The sequence below is a fragment of the Schistocerca piceifrons genome, chromosome 9 (assembly GCF_021461385.2).
Source record: "Schistocerca piceifrons isolate TAMUIC-IGC-003096 chromosome 9, iqSchPice1.1, whole genome shotgun sequence".
Lineage (NCBI taxonomy): Eukaryota > Metazoa > Arthropoda > Insecta > Orthoptera > Acrididae > Schistocerca > Schistocerca piceifrons.
This window is the reverse complement of record NC_060146.1, coordinates 50,116,102-50,140,126: the sequence shown is the minus strand read 5'-3', so window position 1 is coordinate 50,140,126 and position 24,025 is coordinate 50,116,102. Positions and strand designations below refer to the sequence as shown.

At 43.2% G+C, this 24,025-nt stretch overlaps 1 protein-coding gene across 2 annotated transcripts in view; it reads right to left on the bottom strand.

Annotated features, from left to right (window-relative positions):
• Window positions 1–24,025, bottom strand: part of LOC124717107 (protein crooked neck) — an 82,731-nt gene that overhangs the window by 41,707 nt on the left and 16,999 nt on the right. For both annotated transcript variants that reach the window (XM_047243818.1, XM_047243819.1), the window contains exons 7-9: window positions 20,557–20,718; window positions 7,980–8,108; window positions 4,119–4,331 (exon numbers count right to left, since the gene is read on the bottom strand). In XM_047243818.1, coding sequence (XP_047099774.1) covers window positions 4,119–4,331; window positions 7,980–8,108; window positions 20,557–20,718 — 504 coding nt within the window. The remainder of the gene's footprint in view (window positions 1–4,118; window positions 4,332–7,979; window positions 8,109–20,556; window positions 20,719–24,025) is intronic.

Here is a 24,025-nt window from a genome sequence, read left to right as displayed (position 1 = left end):
CCTTCTTGGTTACCCAAGCCTGCCAACCCAAAGTTTGGTACAGATTTATTGATGACATCTTCACGATCTGGACTCACAGTGAAGAAGAACTCCAGATTTTCCTCTCCAACCTCAACTCCTTTGGTTCCATCAGATTCACCTGGTCCTACTCCAAATCCCATGCCACTTTCCTTGATGTTGACCTCCACCTGTCCAATGGCCAGCTTCACACGTTCGTCCACATCAAACCCCACACAAGCAACAGTACCTCCATTATGACAGCTGCCACCCATTCCACATCAAACGGTCCCTTCCCTACAGCCTAGGTCTTTGTGGCAAACGAATCTGCTCCAGTCCGGAACCCTGAACCATTACACCAACAACCTGACAACAGCTTTCGCATCTCGCAACTACCCTCCCGACCTGGTACAGAAGCAAATAACCAGAGCCACTTCCTCATCCCCTCGAACCCAGAATCCCCCCACAGAAGAACCACAAAAGTGCCCCACTTGTGACAGGATACTTTCGGGGACTGGACCAGACTCTGAATGTGGCTCTCCAGCAGGGATAAGACTTCCTCAAATCCTGCCCTGAAATGAGATCCATCCTTCATGAAATCCTCCCCACTCCACCAAGAGTGTCTTTCCGCCGTCCACCTAACCTTCGTAACCTGTTAGTTCATCCCTATGAAATCCCCAAACCACCTTCCCTACCCTCTGGCTCCTATCCTTGTAACCGCCCCCGGTGTAAAACCTGTCCCATGCACCCTCCCACCACCACCTACTCCAGTCCTGTAACCCGGAAGGTGTACACGATCAAAGGCAGAGCCACATGTGAAAGCACCCACGTGATTTACCAACTGACCTGCCTACACTGTGATGCATTCTATGTGGGAATGACCAGCAACAAACTGTCCATTTGCATGAATGGACACAGGCAGACAGTGTTTGTTGGTAATGAGGATCACCCTGTGGCTCAACATGCCTTGGTGCACGGCCAGCACATCTTGGCACAGTGTTACACCGTCCGGGTCATCTGGATACTTCCCACCAACACCAACCTATCCGAACTCCGGAGATGGGAACTTGCTTTTCAATATATCCTCTCTTCCCGTTACCCACCAGGCCTCAATCTCCGCTAATTTCAAGTTGCCGCCACTCATACCTCACCTGTCATTCAACATCATCTTTGCCTCTTCACTTCTGCCTCGACTGACATCTCTGCCCAAACTCTTTGTCTTTAAATATGTCTGCTTGTGTCTGCATATGTGTGGATGGAAATGTGTGTGTGTGCGAGTGTATACCTGTCCTTTTTTCCCCCTAAGGTAAGTCTTTCTGCTCCCGGGATTGGAATGACTCCTTACCCTCTCCCTTAAAACCCACATCCTCTCGTCTTTCCCTCTCCTTCCCTCTTTCCTGATGAGGCAACAGTTTGTTGCGAAAGCTTGAATTTTGTGTGTGTGTGTTTGTGTTTGTTTATGTGTCTATCGACCTGCCAGAGCTTTCGTTCAGTAAGTCACATCATCTTTATTTTCTGTTATGTTTAAGGATGATTATATACACAAAACACTCAAATTCTTTGCAAACAACCATATACTGGAAGTCCAAGTTGACCCCACACCAAAGTTTCAAGCTAAAATAAGAAAATGCCTCAGCAACAGTAACTTCCTTTTCACAAAGAATGAAGTATGAGACCTTATTGTGATGAACCCAACAGCCCCCAAACTCAGAGCACAACCAAAAGTACATAAAACCAACACACCTATCAGGCCTATTGTGAACTCAATTAATAGCCCAGCCTACAAATTAATGAGAGAACTAAATGACATACTTGTAAAAAAATACACATTTGAAAAATCATATTCCATAAAGAACAGTTATGAACTTATCAACAGTTTGAAAGATTTGACGGTACCATCTCAAGCCAAGCTTCTATCCCTAGATATTGTCAACCTTCACAGCAGTATAACTGTAGATGAAACAGTTGAGATAATAAGAATGAACCTATTGAGAAACAAGACAATGAGCAAACCAGAAATCATAGAACTTGTAGATGTACTTAATCTAGTGCTCTCACATAATGACTTCTCTTTTAACAATAAAATTTACAAGCAGGGCCAAGGACTGGTAATGGGAAGCCCTCTCAGTGGCCTATTAGCTGAAATATTTATCAACCATATAGAAAATTAAATTCTAACCCTAAATGATAACATCACAAGCAAAGTTAAATTCCATAAGAGATATGTAGATGACACCCTCATTCTATTTGATGGTACAGAAGATGAAGTGACAAACCTCTTTCATAAATTCAATAGACTACATAAAAATATTCAATTCACCCTTGAACAGGAAGAAGACAACACGATACCTTTTCTTGACATAAAAATATCAAAACAGAACCAAAAGGTAGCTTTCAATGTTTACAGAAAACCTACTGGCAATGACACCACTATACCAAACTCCTCAACATATCCCTCCTCCCACAAAAAAGCTGCTTATAGATCAGTGCTGTACAGAGCACACAAATTTCCACTTCAACATACATAACTCCAACAAGAAATAGAAACCATAACATATACTGCAATAAACAATGGATATGACCCTTCTCTAATTAATACCATGTCACAACAGATAAAAAATAGACTGAACAAACAACATCAAACTACACTAACAACTGACAGTGCTCCAGCAGTCAAATATGTAAAAATGCCATACCTTGGAATAGTATCTGACAAATTAGCGAGACCATTCAAAAATACAGAAGTAAAAATTAGCTTCAGCACCAACAACAACCTAAGTAGGAAGCTTATTCACAATATAAAACCACCAGATACATGTATTGATGCATATGGCAGTTACAAAATTACCTGCAGCCAATGTAATAAATATTATATTCGCCAAACAGGCAGAAATTTCAGAACCGGATTCAAAGAACATTTAGACTGCTACAGCCTTGATATATGTAACAAATCAGCAGTAGCAACACACATTAAAGACACAGGCCACCCTTTGAAAATCGAAGACAACCTCAAAATTTTACACAAAATAGGAAAAAGTAAAAGAATGGATATCACGGAAGAAATGAAAATTTTCATACATAACACAAAGAATGGAGATAACATTCTTAATGAAATAACCGTATTCAAAAACTCAAAATTCTTCAACAGTCTTCAGCCAGTTCTAACTCAATAGATTCAAGAAATGTCAACGTAAATAATTGACTAGAACCAAGAATATCGATACAAAACCTTGATAATCGATACAGACTCACATGTTACAGTCCGCCATCTTGTGTTGTGTGTATAACATCAAAGCAATTTGTGCAGTGGCAATCAGTGACAAAATATAATGTGCAATAGTGTAATAACAAACAACAGCTCCGCCATTACACCAATGATGCAAGTGAAGAAGCAAGAGGGTGAAATTGTAAGTGATCAACTGTCATATAAAAACCTTTCACACTATTTTCGTAACACATAACTGAAGCAAATCTATCTACATCCGATACAGGCTGTAATATACATAGTCAACAACAAAGAAGAAAACCAGCAAGACATCACTGATTTTGATTTCTAGATATACACTGCCCCCTCCTTCCCCCCAAATGCCACACCAGCAGCTACATTAAAAAATTAAAAAACAATGGACAAAGTATTCTAGTTTAAGACTGTTTATTTTTAAGTAACATTTCTCTATGTATGTATGTATGTATGTATGTATTAGCGCTTGAAAATGAACAGAATATGTTCGAAATGCATTGCATTATGTTAGATTAAGCATAAAATAAAATAAAAGTGACTGGTAGGAGAAACTTGAAATAAATAATGTGTACAACAGGTAAAGGGTATTATTTTCAAGAAGTTAACATTGATACATGTGAATAACTGAAATTCTTTTCCAAAACACAAAAATTCTAGTTATTTTTTTAATTTTTCTCATGTATCAATGACTTGCCACAGTTTTCGGACTTGTGTGAATTTATGCACCGAAGTCATTCAATGCACAAATTCAATAAATCCTCAATATTTTTAAAAACAGAAACTGGGATAACAGCTTGAAAGCTATATTAAAATTTAATAATCATTATACATCACATACCAGTTATTTAAATGTGTGACTGGAGAATATGTCAGAACTCACCAATGTTTTCCTCGCCACCCGCAGATTCTTGCACCTAACTTCAAACTGGGCATAAAGCAACCATATCTTCGAAAAGGTAAATATCTTATGAGGCAGCAACTGAAGACATGCCCTGTAGACCTGCCTCGTCCGTTCTTCATCTTCTGCTTCCAGCTCTTCAAACAGGGCGTAGTTGATCCAGAGATAAATATATCTCCGCCAAAATTGCTTCTCCTGGAATATACCACAATGCAAGACCATGAAGGCTAATCAAGGAATGTTAGAGAACCTATTCCATGTGAAAATATGCAATTTACACTTTTTAATTCTTATGTCTATCATTAACTGCTAGCCCAAATTACACTCTAGTGACTATAATGATGTTAAATGGTTAACAGTTCTAAACCATGGACTGGAAGAACAGAAGTCAATTAAAACCAAGAAATACATGCATTAACCCTTTGACTGCTGGGGATATGTTGACTCGTCATGCCTCGCCGTTCCCCTGGCGCACCCAATATGTTTAAGTGCAGCCCTTGGTCTTCCCTACAGCGCTAAGGACACGTTGACGCGTACCGTACCACCGGCCTTTCCATTGCTAGGGACGAGTTTAAGTGTGCTGAGTCACAGCTATCTGAGAACGACAGATGTGTAAACATGCAGAACTGTCTTTTTGCCTTGCTCTTCTAGTAGCTGTTCAGTGGTCTGACTGTATTGTTCGAGAGTGCATGTATGTCTGATGCTCTATTGCCTCTTTGCAGAATTCGACTTCGCTTCCCGTGTTTTCATCAATTTTCTTGTGTTCTAAAGGAGAGATGTCACATCACTGTTGTTGCACAGATTAATAGATCCTGGATATGCTCACTAGGAGTGACAGTGAGTGTGAATTATCTGATGTTGCTAGCAGTTATGAGTCTTCAACAGAATCTCAAAGCTTTAATCTTCAGCCTTTTATATCAGAGGGGAGAGCAAGAATTACAGTCAGCAGTTCTTCTGAATCCGAGAAATCAAAAAGTGAAAGTGAAACGGTTCAGAAAATAGTGCGCTTAAGTGACACATTTGACTGGAAAGAAACCGATTTCACCTTTAAATCATTACTCTGCTGACTCGAGTTCAGGACACAAATGCAAATTAGATACTGACCCAAGCATTCTTTCATTTTTTGCAATATTTAGTCTGAAGAACAGTTGCAATTTATTGCAGACAAAACAAATCATTTTTACGTTTACACCAGACAAAATACTACAGAATCTTTGAATTCTCGACTGTCAAAGTGGAAAGACACTGGATTTGAGGAAATGTATTGTTTTGTTGCTATTTGCCTTCTAATGGTGCAAGTTAAGAAGTTAAAATTAAGTGATTATTGGTCCAGAGAGACACTTTTGAACACACCCGTTTTCAGGGAAATTATGTCCCGAGACCGTTTTTGTCTACTTCTGAGAATGTTACACTTCAGTGATAACTGTGTGAGCACTGGAGGCAACAGTCTATTTAAAATTAGGACGATTGTTGACAAGGCTCATAAGACATTTCGTAATTCATTTCATCCACATCATAAGCTTTGTATAGATGAAAGTCTCTTGCTGTTCAAAGGATGATTATCTTTTAAGCACTTTACCCAACCTAGCGAAGTAGATTTGGAATAAAGACATTTGTTCTGTGTGACTGTAAGAGTGGGTATATTTTGGATTTTATTGTACGTACAGGCACAACAGAAATTGAGTTCCACAATTTAGGAAAAAGTGGCGAAGTAGTGGCAACTCTTATGGGACTGTATTTGGAATAGGATAATATTCTATATATTGATAATTGCTACTCCAGCCCAGACCTGTTCCTCTTGCTGCACAACCATGGAACAGCTGCATGTGACACTGTTCGTAAGAACAGGCGCAACATACCAAAACTGCAGAAGAAATTTAAATGAGGAGAAACTGAGTTTAAGTCCAATGACATGACCCTTGCTATCAAGTGGTGCGATATGAGACAGGTGTCCATGTTGACCACAAGTCACACAACACAAACAGAGAAGACTGCCAGAAATACTGGCGAAAAAATAAAAGAAAACACAATGTATTGTAGATTGCATTTCGAGTATGGGTGCAATTGACCATTGTGACATGTTACTGAGCTCAGTGGGATCAGTGTGTAATACTGTGAAATGGTACACGAAATTTTTTTTTTCACATTCTGGATTTGTACATTATAATGTTCATGCTCTCCACCGTTTGGTAACACGGCGAAAAATGGCACTCACAGAGTTTCATCTTTCTCTCATAAGGGAGACTAGAAAAATACTCACAGGGAGACATTTTCTGGCTGTTATCGTGAGTGAACATTCGCAGAAAAGTACGTTAATGTGCAGATGCGTGGTTTGCAGGAAACAGAAAGTGCATCAGGAAACTAGATACCAATGCAAAACTTGCAATGTTCAATTATGTGTTGTACCCTGCTTTGAGACTTATCTTACAAAGAAGCATTACTAATCACTGAGAACTAAATCTGAGAAAATTTATTGACACTTTTGAATGAATTACAAATAAAAGAAAAGGCAAAAATGTAAAAAATATATAAATTTATTTTTAACTTCGCCAGTGCTGGTCCAAAGCCCAGATCGAAAAGAAAGATGGGAAATAGATGCAACATGTGTAAATTTATTCAAACAATGCCTGACTGCTTCGTATGTAGCAGTTAACAGGCAAGTGAATGGTCTTGGTGATTGAGATGGCACAATAGCTGTACCGTGGCAAATGTAATTACACCGAGTATGTTGCACCAGTATAGCAAACCCCATATATTAATCTACATACGATACATTGAAATTATTAACATGTAACATAGACAGTTATATTCTTTTATCCTTAGTAGTACAAATATGGATGAGATTCGACTCACTGTTCAGGACAGGGTGGGGGGATTAAAATTGTTTGTTCGAATGAGGCTGGCTTTGAAGCACTGCCAGAAAATAGTACTTGTAAAAGTAGTATCAAATATACCCTGATTTTATCTTCTCATAAAAAGCAATATCATTTTGACTAATTTGTAGATTATTGGAAAACAGTAGGAGAATAAAAATTTTTAATCCATATCATTGTGATATCAATCTATTTCACCTAAATTTCATTTTCATCATGTGTTCGAGATATGCAAATCTGAAGTTTACATTGTTTTTGGGCATGATTTTTGCGCCCAACTTTCATTCCTATTGTACAGCTAGGCAAGTTTTATAGAGCGTAGTTTTTTTTTTAGCAAAATCAGAATGAAAATGCCACATTTTTTATGTTTCTACAAAATCTGCAATTTTGCATTTAATTCATTCAGTACTGGAAAGTGCTACAGAAATGAACTTTATATTTAAGAAAACTGTGTTGTTAGATTACTACATGTCAAGTTTCACGTTCGTCATAGCATTAGTCCAGGGGATGCAAGAAGCCAAACTTCGAAATTTTTTTGGGTCCTTATGTTATGGCCAATTTTACCTACAATTTTCAGACTCAATACAGCTAGTAAAATTCTTTTCATTATTATTCTTAAGAGAACGCATAAAGTTGTAAAATTTGGCTATATTTGATTTCTATGCAAAACTACTGCCCGAGATATTACAGCTCAAAGTTGCCAAAAATTCAAACTGGCTTTGGGCGGATCGTAATAAGCCCTCTAAGTATTCAGCCATAGGGTGGGTTGGGCAGCATAGGTTGCTCCGGTCCCGGCGGTGACTCCGAAGGACGGGCATTTAGTGCATTTAGTCAGATTATGCCACAGGCCGCGGTGCCTCAGCACGCCAAGCAGATGGTGCACCTCCAGCAGTCAAAGGGTTGGTGCATCAGTTCTACTGAACTGTAATTGTAACTGAAATCAGTCAGTAAAATATATCATTATACTAACCTTTGTAGGTGGAACATTTGCTATGGCTCTCTCATACGTATCCCGAATAACATCTAAATTTCCTTCACTCTCAACTAGTCGCAAGTAATCAAACCATGCATCATAGTTAGTTGGATTGGCTTTCACCTCCTGAAAATAAACATATCAGACAATCATTTCACTTATTCAGGGTTACAGAATGCTTGCTGTCCAAAAATGTTCAGGGCAATGAGATCGACAATATAACATGTCCTTTACAGCATTTATTCATAAAACTATGACAAAGTGCTATAAGTCATTTTTTTTTAAACTATAATTCAGTTGCTACATAAGATGAATACAATAATACACTATTCAAATGTAAAAACAAAGTCCAAAAAATCATATTTAATCATATAGACTATATAACACTGTAAAATTTGTGTAAGTGCAGTTTTGCAAGTGAGACAACTGTTAGTTCTTGATAACGCAGTCTTACCTCCATAATATTTCAACAGCACTTATTGCAATACTTTTGGCTACGTGAACATAACAGCAAGTCCACCTGCTAAAATAGTGTGTGGTCTACGAGTGACTTGAGAGTCATACACACCAAAAATACTAAAGAAGATAGCAAATTTTTGCTTTGACAGTGAACAATGCATGCAAGGATTTTGTCATTTCAGAGAGGCTGAGTAGCAAATGCGAAAACGTTCCAGAATTATTCTTCTGAGCAAGCATAGCATGGAGAAACCCATGGACATACACAATCATCATTAGCTGAACGCTCTGTTTCCACAAGTGGTGGAGCTGTTTGCATACAACTGTACAGACATCAAACCAATTGTAAAATTTGAGAAGGATGGCAAAATATAATTTTTTGATATCATCGTAAAAGACTGAAACATGAAAGACACTAAAATCCCTGGAAAAGACACAATCATCCCTAAGTACCAAGCAACAAAGTAACCCACAAGTCTTGTAAAAGCTCCCTTTTATTATCACAAGATGATCAAAGAGCCAGCAAGGACTAGCGGAAGTTCTGAAAAATGCTGGTGGGTGTCGCCACAACTAACTTCTGCCGTCAAATACATGTAGTGCAACACAGGTATTCTTTGCAGGCATAAAGATAAATACTGGCGCCAAAACCTCTGCATCAGTAAATAAATTAAAAGAAAAGGTAGAAAAATGTAAACATTATGCCATGTATTCTTTCGTGTTTGCTGCTATCTCATTTAAATCCTATCTGCCTAATAAACTACAAAACTAGAGTGAGACAACAGCAAACGCGGAAGAATATACATATTATGTCATGTTTATATTCATATTATTCTTATGCTGAATAGTGATACAGTCAGAAATGAAGCATGGCAACTGACTAGATTTCTAATTCTAAGATGACTTTAATTTCTATGCAGAATGTAATGTAGGTTGGTTTGTGGGATTAAAGGGACCAGACTGCAATGGTCATCGGCCCCTTGTTCCAAAACTTAAAAACTACCACACAGAGTAAAAAAACAGATAATAGAGACAACAGACAACGCAGGACAAGAAAAATTCAGACAAAGAACAGACATAACAAATTAAAATCACACGGAGTGTGGCGGTGGTTGGCCGAACATAGAATAAAAAAGGAAAAGCCAACCACCAAGAACACATTAAAAACACAGTTTAAAACCGTAGGCCAAAGGCCAGAATCAACACAAAACAATAAAATAAAACAAACACTCAAATTAAATGATAAAAACCCCCTGCCTGAATAAAACGTAAAACTAAGCCAGCCATAGCAGGGTCATCAGTTAAAAGGGCAGGGAGCGTGTATCAGGCAGCGCAAATGTCTGCCTGACCACGGCTAAAAGGGGGCAGGCCAACAAAATGTGGGCCAGTGTCAAAGCCGCCCCGCAGCGACACAGAGGAGGGTCCTCCCGACGCAGTAAGTAACTGTGTGTCAGCCAAGAGTGGCCAATGCGGAGCCGACAAAGGACGACTGAGTCCCTGCGGTTGGCTCGCATGGATGACCGCCACACAGTTGTCTCCTTAATGGCACGGAGTTTATTGGGCGTGATCCGATCGCGCCAATCAGCGACCCAAAGGGCAAAAACTTTTCGGCGGAGGACTGCTCACAAATCAGTCTCTGTGAGGCCAATGTCCATAGATGGTTTACTGATGGCCTCTTTCGCCAGGCGGTCAACATATTCATTGCCCGGGATACCGACATGACCGGGGGTCCACACAAAGACCACAGAGCGGCTGCAACGGGCAAGAGTATGCAGGGACTCCTGGATAGCCATCACCAGACGAGAACGAGGGAAACACTGGTCGAGAGCTTGTAAACCGCTCAGGGAATCACTACAGAACACGAAGGACTCACCTGAGCAGGAGCGGATATACTCTAGGGCACGAAAGATGGCGACCAGCTCACCAGTGTACACGCTGCAGCCAGCCGGCAATGAATGTTATTTGGAATGGTCCCCTAGAGTAAGTGCATAAACGGCACGACCAGCAACCATCGAGCCATCAGTGTACGCAATGACAGAGCCCTGAGGAGGGAAAGAAAGCGGTGGCGGAAGGCCTCCGGAGGGACTGAGTCCTTCGGGCCCTGTGCCAATTCCAGCTGAAGGAGAGGGCGAGGCACACACCATGGGGGTGTACGCAGAGGTGCCCTGAAAGGAGGCGGAAGAAGTAAGGCCCCAAGCCCGGAGAGAAGCTCTCGGACGCGGACCGCGATCGTACTGCCAGCCCTGGGTCGACGTTCTGGAAGATGGATGTGCGACTCTGGGAATAGTAGCCGATAGTTAGGATGCCGGGCAAGCTGAAAACATGGACAGCATAAGCGGCTAGCAAACGTTGGTGCCGTAACCGCAGTGGAGGGACACCTGCCTCCACTAGTATGCTGTCCACAGGGCTGGTACGGAAAGCACCAGTGGCAAGGCGTATCCCGCTGTGGAGGATTGGGTCCAGCACCTGCAACGCAGATGGGGATGCTGAGCCATAAGCCAGGCTCCCATAATCCAGACGGGACTGGATTAACGCCTTGTAGAGCCGTAACAGGGTAGATCGGTCGGCGCCCCAGCGGGTGTGGCTCAAGCATCTCAGAGCATTTAGATGCCGCCAACACGCCTGTTTAACCTGCCGAATATGAGGCAGCCAAGTCAGCCGGGCATCAAAAACTACACCCAAAAACCTGTGGGTCTCCACGACAGCAAGAAGTTCGTCGGCAAGATAAAGCCGCGGCTCAGGATGGACCGTTCGGCGCCGGCAGAAATGCATAACGCGGGTCTTGGTAGCCAAAAACTGAAAACCATGCGCTACAGCCCAAGACTGCGCCTTGCGGATAGCGCCCTATAGCTGACGTTCAACAGCTGCAATGCCAGTAGAGCTGTAGTAAAGGCAGAAGTCGTCAGCATACAGGGAAGCGGAGACAGAATTTCCCACCGCTGCAGCAAGCCCGTTTATTGAGATTAAAAACAGGCAGACACTGAGGACAGATACCTGTGGTACCCCGTTCTCCTGGACTCGGGAGGAACTATGAGAGGCCGCAACTTGCATGTGGAAGGTACGATACGACAGAAAATTTCGGATAAAGAGCGTAAGAGGGCCCCGAAGACCCCATCCATGAAGCATAGAAAGTATGTGATGACGCCATGTCGTATCATACGCCTTCCGCATGTCGAAAAAGACAGCAACCAGGTGCTGACGGCGGGCAAAGGCAGTACGGACGGCCGACTCCAGACTCACCAGATTGTCGGTGGCAGAGTGGCCTTTACGGAATCCACCCTGAGACGGAGCCAGAAGGCCCCGAGACTCCAGTACCCAATTCAAGCGCCGGCTCACCATCCGTTCGAGAAGCTTGCAAAGAATGTTGGTGAGGCTAATGGGGCGGTAGCTGTCCACCTCCAAAGCGCTTTGCCCGGTTTCAAAACGGGGATGACAATGCTTTCCCGCCATTGCGACGGAAACTCACCCGCGACCCAGAGACGGTTGTAAAGGCCGAGGAGGCGTCGCTTGCAGTCCACTGAAAGGCGTTTCAGCATCTGACTGTGAATGCGATCTGGCCCAGGAGCGGTATCAGGGCAAGCGGCAAGGGCGCTGTGAAATTCCCACTCACTGAATGGAGCATTATAGGATTCAGAGTGGTGGGTGCGAAAAGAAAGGCTCCAACGTTCCATCCGCTCTTTAATGGAGCGGAAGGCCAGTGGGTAATTGGAAGAAGCGGAACTAAGAGCAAAATGCTCTGCCAAGCTGTTGGCAATTTCGTTGGAGTCTGTACAAACTGCTCCATTCAGTGAGAGCGCAGGGACGCTGGCAGGGGTCCAATAGCCATAGAGGTGTCGGATCTTGGCCCAGACCTGCGATGGAGAGACATGGAGGCCAATGGTGGACACATACCGCTCCCAGCACTCCTGCTTGCTTTGGCGGATAAGGCGGCGGGCCAGCGCTTGCAGCCGTTTGAAGGTGATGAGGTGTTCAATGCAGGGATGTCGCTTGTGACGCTGTAGCGCCCGCCGGCGATCTTTAATCGCCTCAGCGATCTCAGATGACCACCAAGGCACAGTCCGCCGCTGAGGGGACCCAGAAGAACTGGGAATGGCAGATTCTGCGGCAGTAACGATGCTGGTGGTGACTGAGTGAACCACCGCATCAATGTCGTCACTAGAGAGAGGCTCCATAGCGGCAATGGAGGAGAACAAGTCCCTGTCAGCCTTATTCATAGGCCATCTGCTGGGGTGCCCAGAAGAGTGACGCCGTGGCAGTGACAAAAGATTGGAAAATGGTCACTACCACACAGGTCGTCATGCACACTCCATTGGACAGACGGTAAGAGGCTAGGGCTACAGATCGATAGGTCAATGGCGGAGTATGTGCCATGCGCCACACTGAAGTGTGTGGAGGCACAATCATTTAAAATCGAGAGATCGAGCTGCGCCAATAAATGCTCAATGGTGGCGCCTCGACCTGTTGCCACTGACCCACCCCACAGAGGGTTATGGGCGTTAAAGTCGCCCAGTAACAAGAAAGGTGGCAGCAATTGGGCTATCAGAGCAGCCAGGACATGCTGCGCGACATCACCATCCGGTGGAAGGTAAAGACTGCAGACAGTAACAGCCTGTGGCATCCACACCCGAACAGCGACAACCTCTAAAGCGGTATGTAGAGGGACAGACTCGCTGTGAAGAGAGTTAAGGACATATATGCAGACGCCACCCGACACGCTTTCATAAGCTGCCCGGTTCTTATAATAACCCCGATAGCCACGGAGGGCGGGGGTTCGCATTGCTGGAAACCAAGTTTCCTGAAGTGCAATGCAGAAGAAAGGGTGAAGGCTGATAAGTTGGCGGAGCTCAGCTAGATGGTGGAAGAAACCGCTGCAGTTCCACTGGAGGATGGTATTGTCCATGTCTGAGAAAGGCGTGACGGGACTGGAAAGGCAGATTACGCCACTGGGTCACCTGCTGCCTCCGAATGAGCACCTGTGCTAGTGCTTTCCATGGCGTCTGAGGGACCGGCAAGATCGAGGTCCTCAGCAGACGCCAGAATCTTCACCTCGTCCTCTGACGCAGTGCTTGTAGGTAGCGGTGGGATGGGTGCCACCGCAATGTCGTTAGCCTTGGGGACTTTCTTCTTCTTCTGTTTCTCTCGCTGTGCCTTCAGTGGTTCAGGCTTGGAGGGCTTCACTGGGTCAGTCTCAGGGACGGGCGAGGACCGTGAGGCCCTACGACCAGGGACTGATGGTTGTTTCAGCCACTTGCGGGTGTCCACTTTTCCACTGGTCAGAACTTGCGAAGGCAGATCCCAAGGGACCCCCTCCTGGCGAGAGTAGCCGAAGAAGTCTTACTCTTCTCCGGCTGGGAAGGGGGAACTTATGTCCCCGATGGTTGGGGGGGGGGGGGGGGGTGTTGCTCCTGAAGAAGATGGAGCAGGAGCAAAAGGGAGTGAAGGGCCCCCCCACAACCAAGGGGGCCGGTGGATTCTGACAGGTCTTAGAGCCAACGATAAGTGACGATGGGAGAACCGTTGTTGCAGCAGCGGCGTAGGTCGATGTCATTGCCACAGGATGGAGACGCTCATACTTCCGTTTAGCCTCGGTGTAGGTCAGGCAGTCCAGGTTCTTATATTCCATTATCTTTCGTTCCTTCTGGAATATCCTACAGTCCGGTGAGCAGGGGGAATGGTGTTCTCCGCAGTTAACACAGATGGGAGGCGGAGCACATGGAGTATTGGGATGCGAAGGACATCCACAATCTCGACATGTGATGCCGGAAGTACAGCGAGATGACATGTGCCCGAACTTCCAGCATTTAAAACACCGCATCGGAGGAGGGATATATGGCTTCACATCACAGCGGTAAACCATCACCTTGACCTTTTCGGGTAAAACATCACCTTCGAAGGCGAAGTTGAAGGCACCGGTGGCTACCTGATTATCCCTCGGACCCTGATGGACGCGCCGGACGAAGTGAACACCTCGTCGTTCTAGATTGGCGCGTAGGTCATCGTCGGACCGCAAAGGAAGATCCCTGTGGAATATAATACCCTGTACCATGTTTAAACTCTTATGGGGAGTGATGGTGATGGAAACATCCCCCAACCTGTCGCAATGAGCAACCTCCATGACTGGGCAGAGGATGCTGTTTTGATGAGAACTGACCCATAGCGCATTTTGGACAAGCCCTCCACCTCCCCGAACTTGTCCTCTAAATGCTCCACAAAAAAATGGGGCTTGGTCGACATAAACGATTCCCCATCTGCTCACGTTCACACGAGGTACCGGGGTGAATAATCTCCACTGCCTTCTTTGGACAAATGTTCCTCCCATGGAGTGGCCAGGGAGGGAAATGATCTCTGATCAAATTTCTTTCCATTGAGGTTAGACCTCGATCGCTTAGAGACTGCTGGTGGAGGCCCACCAGCGACAGATGATGTACCACGCTTCATTGTGGATCATCCGCCCTGATGCCACCCACTCCGGCCAGGGGCTCTCCCCACGGGCGCCACCCAGCCGCAGCAAAGACCACCCGGCAGGATGGCCTTTGCCGGGAGTCCCGATGCCCCAAAGGGATAGGCATCTACTCCTCGGCATACGTGGGGAGGTAGCAGCTCAGGCATCAGCAGTGTGATCCCTGTGTAGTCAGGGGGCTACCACCAAGAGGGTACATGACGACCCCACCACAACGGACTGACTACCATGCTGGATGTCGGGTGTCAAAATATCCATGTACATCACGAGGGCAAAGACGGAAGTGCACAATGGAGAGAAGGGATGCTATCCGGAACACACTGCAGCGGATGTGGCCGGAAGCTCGATGTAAGTCCAACTCCATGAAAATATCAGGCGTGCCAGATCGTAGGGCAAGATGGATTTAAGATGCACCACGTAAGGTGTCCTTCCCCAAATGGTACGCACTAACGGAAAAATTTAGAAATAGAGTGGTCAAACCCCTCAGGGGACCATAACATTAAAGGGCGAAACAGTTGAGACTCCTTTTAGTCGCCTCTTACGACAGGCAGGAATACTGCGGGCCTATTCTTACCCCTGAACCCGCAGGGGGGAGAATGTAATGTACCAAAGAGGCATCTGCAAAGACTTTCAAACGGAGAAAAATTTTCACTAAACTCTCGTTCAGAACATCATCTATCATACGCAGTCTATTATTTGGTTCTTGCTGATCATTATCAAAGAAAGCAGCAGTGTAAGTAACAACAAATAGCAGTCTCTTGCCATTGTTTCGCTTATGACACAATTCTTCTCTTTTTGTTGTTATTGTAAGCCGCGGTAGCGCGCACAAAAGCAAGCCATGCCGCGAGCAGCGACAGGTCATAAACACTCATTATCAGAATGCGACAAACAATGCGTGACACAGTTCAATAATGCATTTTCAGTTTAGAGTGACGTAAACCCCTATAACAAAGAGAACGGCACTTATCAGATCAAAGCAAAATAAGCAATCGATTCAAACCAGATGAAGCATGCGAAAAAGGAAGAGTACCTGTATAAATACGGATGGAGCGCCTGACACATAGCAATGGCTACTTGGTAAAGCTTAACTGTTAAGCTTACGATTTGAACCAAACTACTGCAGCTGTATCTTCATCCATTCGACCTCAATTGTGTTTCACGTTACAATGGACCAACTTTGTTTCGATTTGGAGGGGCGGTCTAAAACTTTTCTCTCACCTTGAATTTGGAGTCTCAAATTTCAGGAGCGGCTTAGATTCGGGAAATTTTTTTCCCTTGGTTTCGAGTGTCATTTTTCGAGTGTGGCTTAGATTTGAGTGCGGCTTAGATTCGAGTAAATACAGTATTTAGAAACTAAGTATTGCAGCAGTTTCTGCAGTCAATAAAACTTCAATTTGACAGCTCTTAAATTTGGCTTATTTACTGCTGGATACCCACACATTCATGAAAAATATTCTTAGCCCAGCAAAGTCATCGCAGAACAGTGTACAAGCTTCATGCAGGTCGCTGTTCACTTGCCTTTAAATTTGAATACTGTCATCCCAGTGGACATGGGGATTTGCAGTTATTAACATTGTCTTGTTTGAAATGAAGTGTAGTGCTCACTGAACAGTATATAGAGGATATATTTTCACATGGATAACATTCCCTTATCAGGGAAGTAGACAACACACAGACATTCATGCAAGCACAACTCACACACATATGACCACTGTCTCTGGCCACCAAGGCCAGACTGTCTCTGCGGCCAGAGACAACAGTCGTGTGTGTGTGTGTGTGTGTGTGTGTGTGTGTGTTTGGTCTACTTTAAAAGAAGGCCTTTTGGTAGAAAACTCACTTGTTTAGCAGTCTTAATGTTGTGCCTGTCTGCAACTCAACATCTCCACTATATGGTGAGTAACAATCTATTCTTTTCATAATATTGTCACTTGAACTATGTATTTTATATTGAACCACACTAAACCTCACTAACTACATATCAAAAAAAAAAAGAAATAGGCTGCCTGTTCACTGGTATAAATAACTATCTTAACATAACTGACAGAACTGAAAAGGCCATAAATCTGATCTGTATAAAGAATACAAATTTTCATTGATGGCACAATAAATGAAATGAAAGTTTTTAAGCATTAAAAATCAAATTTATTCAATTAAAATCAAAAGACAATAACGTAAATTAGCTGTTCAAAGATGTTAGGTCAGTTCCAACCAGTTCATCACAAACGTGTGCACAGTTTCACAGGGGGAAGCAATGCTTTCTTGTTCTGTGAACTACAAGTGTAGATGCTCATAAAAGGTATAATAAATAAATGATTCATAGATAACATACATTATTAGCACTGCTTTCCTCCTCCTTTCCATTATACTTTATCCAGCCAACACCAGATTCAGACTGGTATATGGTTCTTCTCTAATTTCATTAGCATTTATACAGGTTCTAATTACAATGGAGTCACCTTTCCCATCAGCAGTTTAAAGCTACTGCCAGCAACTCTCAAGGGAGGAATCCATGTATCCCTCCCGTCTGTGTCTGGTGTAATCAGACAGGTAAGTGTCGCATTGTTTTTCAAAACATACGCAAATTGCCTATCTGAGGTGGGATGCAGAACTAGCCCTACATTTATTTAGGTGAATGTCGAAAACCACAAAAAAAACCACATCCATTCTGGCCGGCACACCAGCCCCTGTAGTTAATTTGTAGGCCACATCCAATCCTGGGCCAGTTCACCTCCCCTTATCTCACAAGCTTGTGCTTTAAACAAGCTCAACTATCCAGGCAGGTAAATTATTAGCACTGTTTTATGATATTAATTTATACAGTAGATTTAAGGTTCCCAGATACGTAAATGGCTCAAAGACTTCTTAAGTAATAGTACACAGTACACTGTCATCAATGGCAAATGTCCATGAGAAACAAGGGTACCACCAGGAGTGCCCCAGGGAAGTGCAATAGGACCACTCTTATTCTCTCTACAAACAAATGATCTGATGGACAGAATGAGCAGCAATTTATGTATGTTAGCTGACGACTTTTTTTTCTTTCTTTCTTTTTTTAGGGCGCACAACTACGGTGGTCATTAGCGCCCAGACTAAGTTATGAACGCACTGCAAGGCACAAGGTTAAAACAGCAACTGCAAAGGACAACACTATAAAAGGCACATTAACAGGCAAGGGATTAAAAGAAAACAGCATAATCAAATGTCCTTACACAGGTTTGTCAAGTGGATAAAACGAAGAATGCAAGCAGCTGCTCCTGGGTCATCCGCTAAAATGGCATCCAGAGTACACGGCAGGCCAAGATCAATGCGCAGTGTATTAAAATTCAGACAGGACGTTAAAATGTGGTGTACCGTCAGCAGATGGCGGTGGCTGAACCGGCAGTGTCCAATTCGTAACGGGGCCAAAATGACCTCCTCCAGCCGAGAAGGGTGTGAAGAGGTCGTCAGAGTCGTGGGGAGAGGTTTCAAGGCCCGAAGATCGTTTTCAATAAGTGTAGACCAATCGGCATGCCACAGCGATAAAATGCGCTGACAAATGACCCTGCTAAAATCAGATGAAGGCACACAACAAGAAGCTGTCCGAGGTTGGAGGACCGCAGCCTTGGCTGCGGCATCTGCAGTTTCATTCCCAGAGATACCGACATGGCCAGGAACCCACATAAAGGTAAGCGGAGAACTGTCGTCCGCCAGCTGTTGAAGAGAGCGTTGGATCCGGTGCACAAAAGGGTGAACCGGATATGGATCTCTGAGGCTCTGGATCGCGCTCAGGGAATCAGAGCAGATGACATAAGCAGAATGTCGGTGGCGGCGGATGTAAAGAATAGCCTGGTAGAGGGAAAATAGCTCAGCTGTGAAGACCGAACAATGGCCGTGGAGTCGGTATTTGAAACTGTGTGCCCCGACAATAAAAGAACACCCGAAACCGTCATTGGTCTTAGAGCCATCTGTATAAATGAAGATCATATCAATGAACTTCGAACGAAGTTCGACAAACCGGGAGCGGTATACCGAAGCTGGGGTAACCTCCTTTTGGAGTGAGGTGAGGTCAAGATGAACGCGACCCTGAGCCTGGAGCCAAGGTGGCGTTTTGCTCTCGCCCACTCGAAAGGTTGCAGGGAGTGAAAAATCAAGGTGCTGAAGGTGGCGACGAAAGCGAACTCCAGGGGGGTAGCAGGGCAGATACATACAACCCGTATTGACAGTTGAGACAGTCGTCAAAAAAGGAACGATAAGACGGGTGGTCGGGCATTGACAATAGCCGACAGGCATACCAACAAAGCAGTACATCGCGCCGGTAGGTTAGTGGCAATTCACCGGCTTCAGCATGAAGGCTCTCGACGGGACTCCGATCGCAAGACGTAACCCCGATGCTGTATAGAGTTGAGGCGGCGTAAGATGGACGGCCGTGCAGAGGAGTATACAAAGCTCCAATAATCCAGCTTTAAGCGGACGATCGACCGATATAGGCGAAGGAGGACGGTTCGATCTGCTCCCCACAACTTCCTGCCGAGAACACGGAGGACATTTAGAGAACGGGTACAACGGGCAGCCAAATATGACAGATGTGGAGACCACCTAAGTTTCCTGTCAAATGTAAGACCTAAAAAATTTGTTGTTTCCACGAATGGGAGAGCAACGGGCCTGAGATGTAAGGTCGGTGGAAGAAACTCTTTGTAGCACCAGAAGTTAATACAGACCGTCTTCTCGGCAGAAAACCGGAAGCTATTGGCGACACTCCTGACGAAACTGTGGTGTATGAGAAGGTGTCATCATTTAATGACTATAGGATGCAGGACAACTAAAGACAGAATTTCTAATTGGTGTGGTGAATGGCAGCAAGCTTTAAATGTATAGACATGTAAGTTAATGTGGTTGCGTAGGAAAAACAATAGAGTCATATTGATTAAATATCGAAGCACAAAATTGCAAAGCAATATAAAATAGAATGAGCACATCAGGTTAGTAGTAGGGAAGGCGAATGATTGACTTTGTTTTATTGGGAGAATTTTGGTAACTCGCGGCTCACCTCTAAAGGAGTCACCATATAGAACACTAGTATGACCTATTCTTGAGTACTGGTAAAGAGTTTGCAATCCCCACCAGGTTGGATTAAAGGAAGACATTGACATGATTCAGAGGTTTGCTGCTAGATTTGTTATCAGCAGGTTCAATCAGCACATACACACTATGGAGGTTGCTCCATAGAAGAAATTTAGAGAACCAGCATTCGAGGCTCACTGCAAAACAGCTCTTTTGCCACCAACATACATTTTGCATAAGATAAGACAAATTAGGGCTCGTACACATACTTATGGACAGTCATTTTTCCCTTGCTATGTTTGCAAGTGGAACAGGAAAGGAAATGACTATTAGTAGTCCGCAGTATCCTCCGCCATGCACCATGTGGTGCCTTGTGGAGTTTGCATGTAGATGTAGGTTTCCTTCGGTCAGGGGTATTATTTTGTTGCCTACTACATTTATTTTCTTATATGAATGGTTATTAGCCTAAAAATACATTTTAAAGCTCCTAATTTTCCACTCAAAGCTGCTAATTTAATTCAAGTTTGATTATAATTAGCAGCTATAAGTGGAAAAGTACAGCTTTTAAATGTAGCATGAGGAACACACAAAACCCAAGAGATCACGCAACTATGCCCTCACCTCCTCATACTGGAACTTGCGTTTGCTCACAATCACATCCTCGATGCCCGTCCTGTCGCCGTACTTCTTTTCGTGGATGGTGTATGCTTTGTACAGCTCCTGAGCACGGTCTTTTGGTATGTGCTCCAGTGCGTACTTGTAGATTACACGAGCTCTGTCATGCTGGCAACAAAAAAAAAAAAAAAAAAAAAAAAAAAAAACTGATATCAACCACACTGCGTGTTCTGTTGAAACTAGGTTCACAATTGCATCAGTCTAAGAAGAGACAAATTCACCACCCTAAGCAAACAAGCACATACACAGAAAAGACAGACAAGTACACGATCATAAAAAAACACACACACACACACACACACACACACACACACACACACACACACTAATTACTGTTCCATAATAAAATGTAATGGCAGACAGACTAGATTCGTGACTCAACTCGTTTTCAATAACACACTCCTATGCAATTTCATCAGAGCAACATGCAAATGAGAAGACTAGTAAATTATTAGAGAGAATTGCTAAATAGCACTTAACTTCACAAGGTGAAATGTTTATTGTTTTCAGCATGATTGCTTAATGCTGTACTTTCGAGTATAGCCATTAGTTATTATCACCGTCAATATACTCCCCTCTTCCGTCCCTACAATGCTACATGCAAATTATCCACTGATGGAAACAGTGCTGGATGTCTTCCTTGGTGAATACCTTGATGATGCTAGTCACTTTTTCTTTCACTGCTTCAGGGGACTGAAATCTTGTTCCTTTTAACGCAGATACAACCTTGAGGAACAGATGTAAGGAACATAGGTGCTAGGTCAAGTGAATAAGATGGGTGATTTGACATTGTGATGCTGCACTTCGCTAGAAACCTCTTAAAAGACAATGCACTAAGAGACGGTGTGTAGTTTTGATGCAGAGCCCATAATCTGTTTTTCGACAGTTTCAGTCTTTTTTTCTTATTTTCTCACGGAGTTGATTTGTAGTTTGACCTTCAGGAACCCAGCGAAAATACACAATTCCATGTGTATAAAAAAAACAGTCATTGCTTTGAATATTTTATTTGTTCATTTGAGCTTTTTTCACTCTTGGTGAAGTTCGACCTTTTCAGTGCATGGACTGGCTGTTACTCTCTGGATCACAAGTTAAAAACCAGGATTCATCACATATTATCACTCTTCCCTAGAAATTAGGATCATTTTCAGTGATACTGAAAATATCACTACAAACATTATCATGACCTCCTTTTTGTTTGATCATGAGAACTTTTGGCACCAGTTTTGCACACACTTTTCTCTTCTTAAACTGGTTATGCAAAACTGTATTATGGATTATTTTTCTATTCCTACAGTTTCAGCATTCAATCAAATACTCAACCCATGGTCATATCAAATCATATTACCTACTTCTTCGATATTTTCTTCCATTTTTGATGCTGAAGGGCATCCTGGGGGTGAGTCATCTTCAAGGTCTTCTCGGTCATCTTGGAAACATTTGACCCACTCAAAAACTCACTTATGTAATAAACAGTCTTTACCATACACTTCTCTGAGTAAAAGAGAGATCTCAGTGGCACCTTTTCCAAGTTTCATTTGAAACTTCACAATAATTCTTGCTTTGTTATTACACTTACCATTTTTCTGGCGAAACAAAACAGCAGCTCTTACACAAATGAAGGCCATGGCTACAGGCTTGTCTACAGACACAAGAGATGCTGCATTTGATTGAGAATGTTTCATGGTTCACAGCTATTGGGCATTCATTCACCTTTGGCACATGCATCCTTACTCTGTGACAGGATCAGTCCTGTTATTTTATAGCCACTCCTCATACAGCCAAGCCGTTTCCATGAAAACAACTCAGATGCACAGTCAGAAGTACACCATATTAATACTGCTGATAGAGACCTATTATTGTTTTTTTTTTTTTTTTTTTTTTTTTTTTTTTTTGTGGTTTTAGGGCGCAAAACTTCTATGGTCATTAGCGCCCAATATTATTGTTGTTGTTTTTGTCTTCATTCCAAAGACTGGTTTGACACAGCTGTCCACACTAGTCTGTGCTATGCAAGCTTCCTCATCTCTGCATAAATGCCACAACTTACGTACATTTGGACCTGTAGCAGTATCCAAGCTTTGGTCTCCCTTTACATCCCCCCCCCCCCCCCCCCCCCCCCCGCCCAATACACTGATTCCTTCTTTTAGTCAAGTTGGGCCATAAATTTCTTCTTCTGCCAATTTGAAACAGTACCTCTTCATTTGTTATTCAATGTACCCATATAATCTTTGGCATTTGTCTACATTCTCTTATCGTCTAAATTGTTTATCGTCCATGTTTCATTTCCATACAAGGCTACACTCCAGGTAAATACCTTGAGAAAAAGACTTCACTACATTTAAATTTATATTAGAGGTTAACAAATTTTCCCATTTCAGAAATGTATACCTTCAATGTATTCCTTCCTACTGCCAGTCTGTGTATTATATCCTCTGTACTACAGCCTTCGGCAGTTATTTTACTGCCCAAAAAGGAAAACTCATTCATTACTTTTAATGTCTCATTTCCTTGTCTAACTTACTCAGCACTGCCATATTTAATTTGATTACACTCCACTGTTTAACTTTTGATAATGTTCTTCTTACATCCTCCTTTCAAGACATTATCCATTCTGTTTAACTGTTCTTCTAAATTCGTTGCTGTCTGTGAACGGAATTAAAGTGTCATTGGCAAGCTTTAAAGTTTTTACTTCTTCTCCAAGAACTTCCGACTCCATTCCCAAATTTCTCATTGATTTCTTTTACTGATTGCTCAATGGACAGACTGAATAACTTTGGGCATGGGTTATAACCCTGTCTCACTCCCTTCTCAACTACACCTTCCTTCTCATGCCCTTCGTCTCACAAAACACAATCTGGTTTGTGTACTAGCTGTAAATAACATTTCCCTCTCTGTATTTTACCCCTGCTACCTTCAGAACTTTAAAGAGTGTATTCCAGTCAACATTGTCAAAAGTTTTTTCTAAGCCTACAAATGCTATCAAGATAGGTTTGCCTTTCTACAATCTATCTTCTAGGATATTCTCCTTCTACCTATTTTCCATTCTTCAATAAATAAACTGTGTGTATTCTGCAAATATGACTTATTAACGGATGGTTCAGTAGTATTCAAACTGGCAGTTCTTTCAAATTGTAAATATTACTATCTTCCTATACACACGTACGAAAGCAATGGTGGCAACAATATTCTAGCTTTCAGAACAATTAGTGCCTTTCTTGAGGAGGAGATGATTAGGTCGCAGAAGACTGAAAAGGACCAGCAGCTCACTCTCACACAAAATGAGAGGACCCATTCAACCTGTAGTGAGTTCTCTCCTAACAAGCACTATCACCAAGAACTAATAGTTCCAAAATCTAGGATAGTGTTGACACTTTACCTTGTATGTGTGTCTCTCAACAACACTAAACACATCACCTCC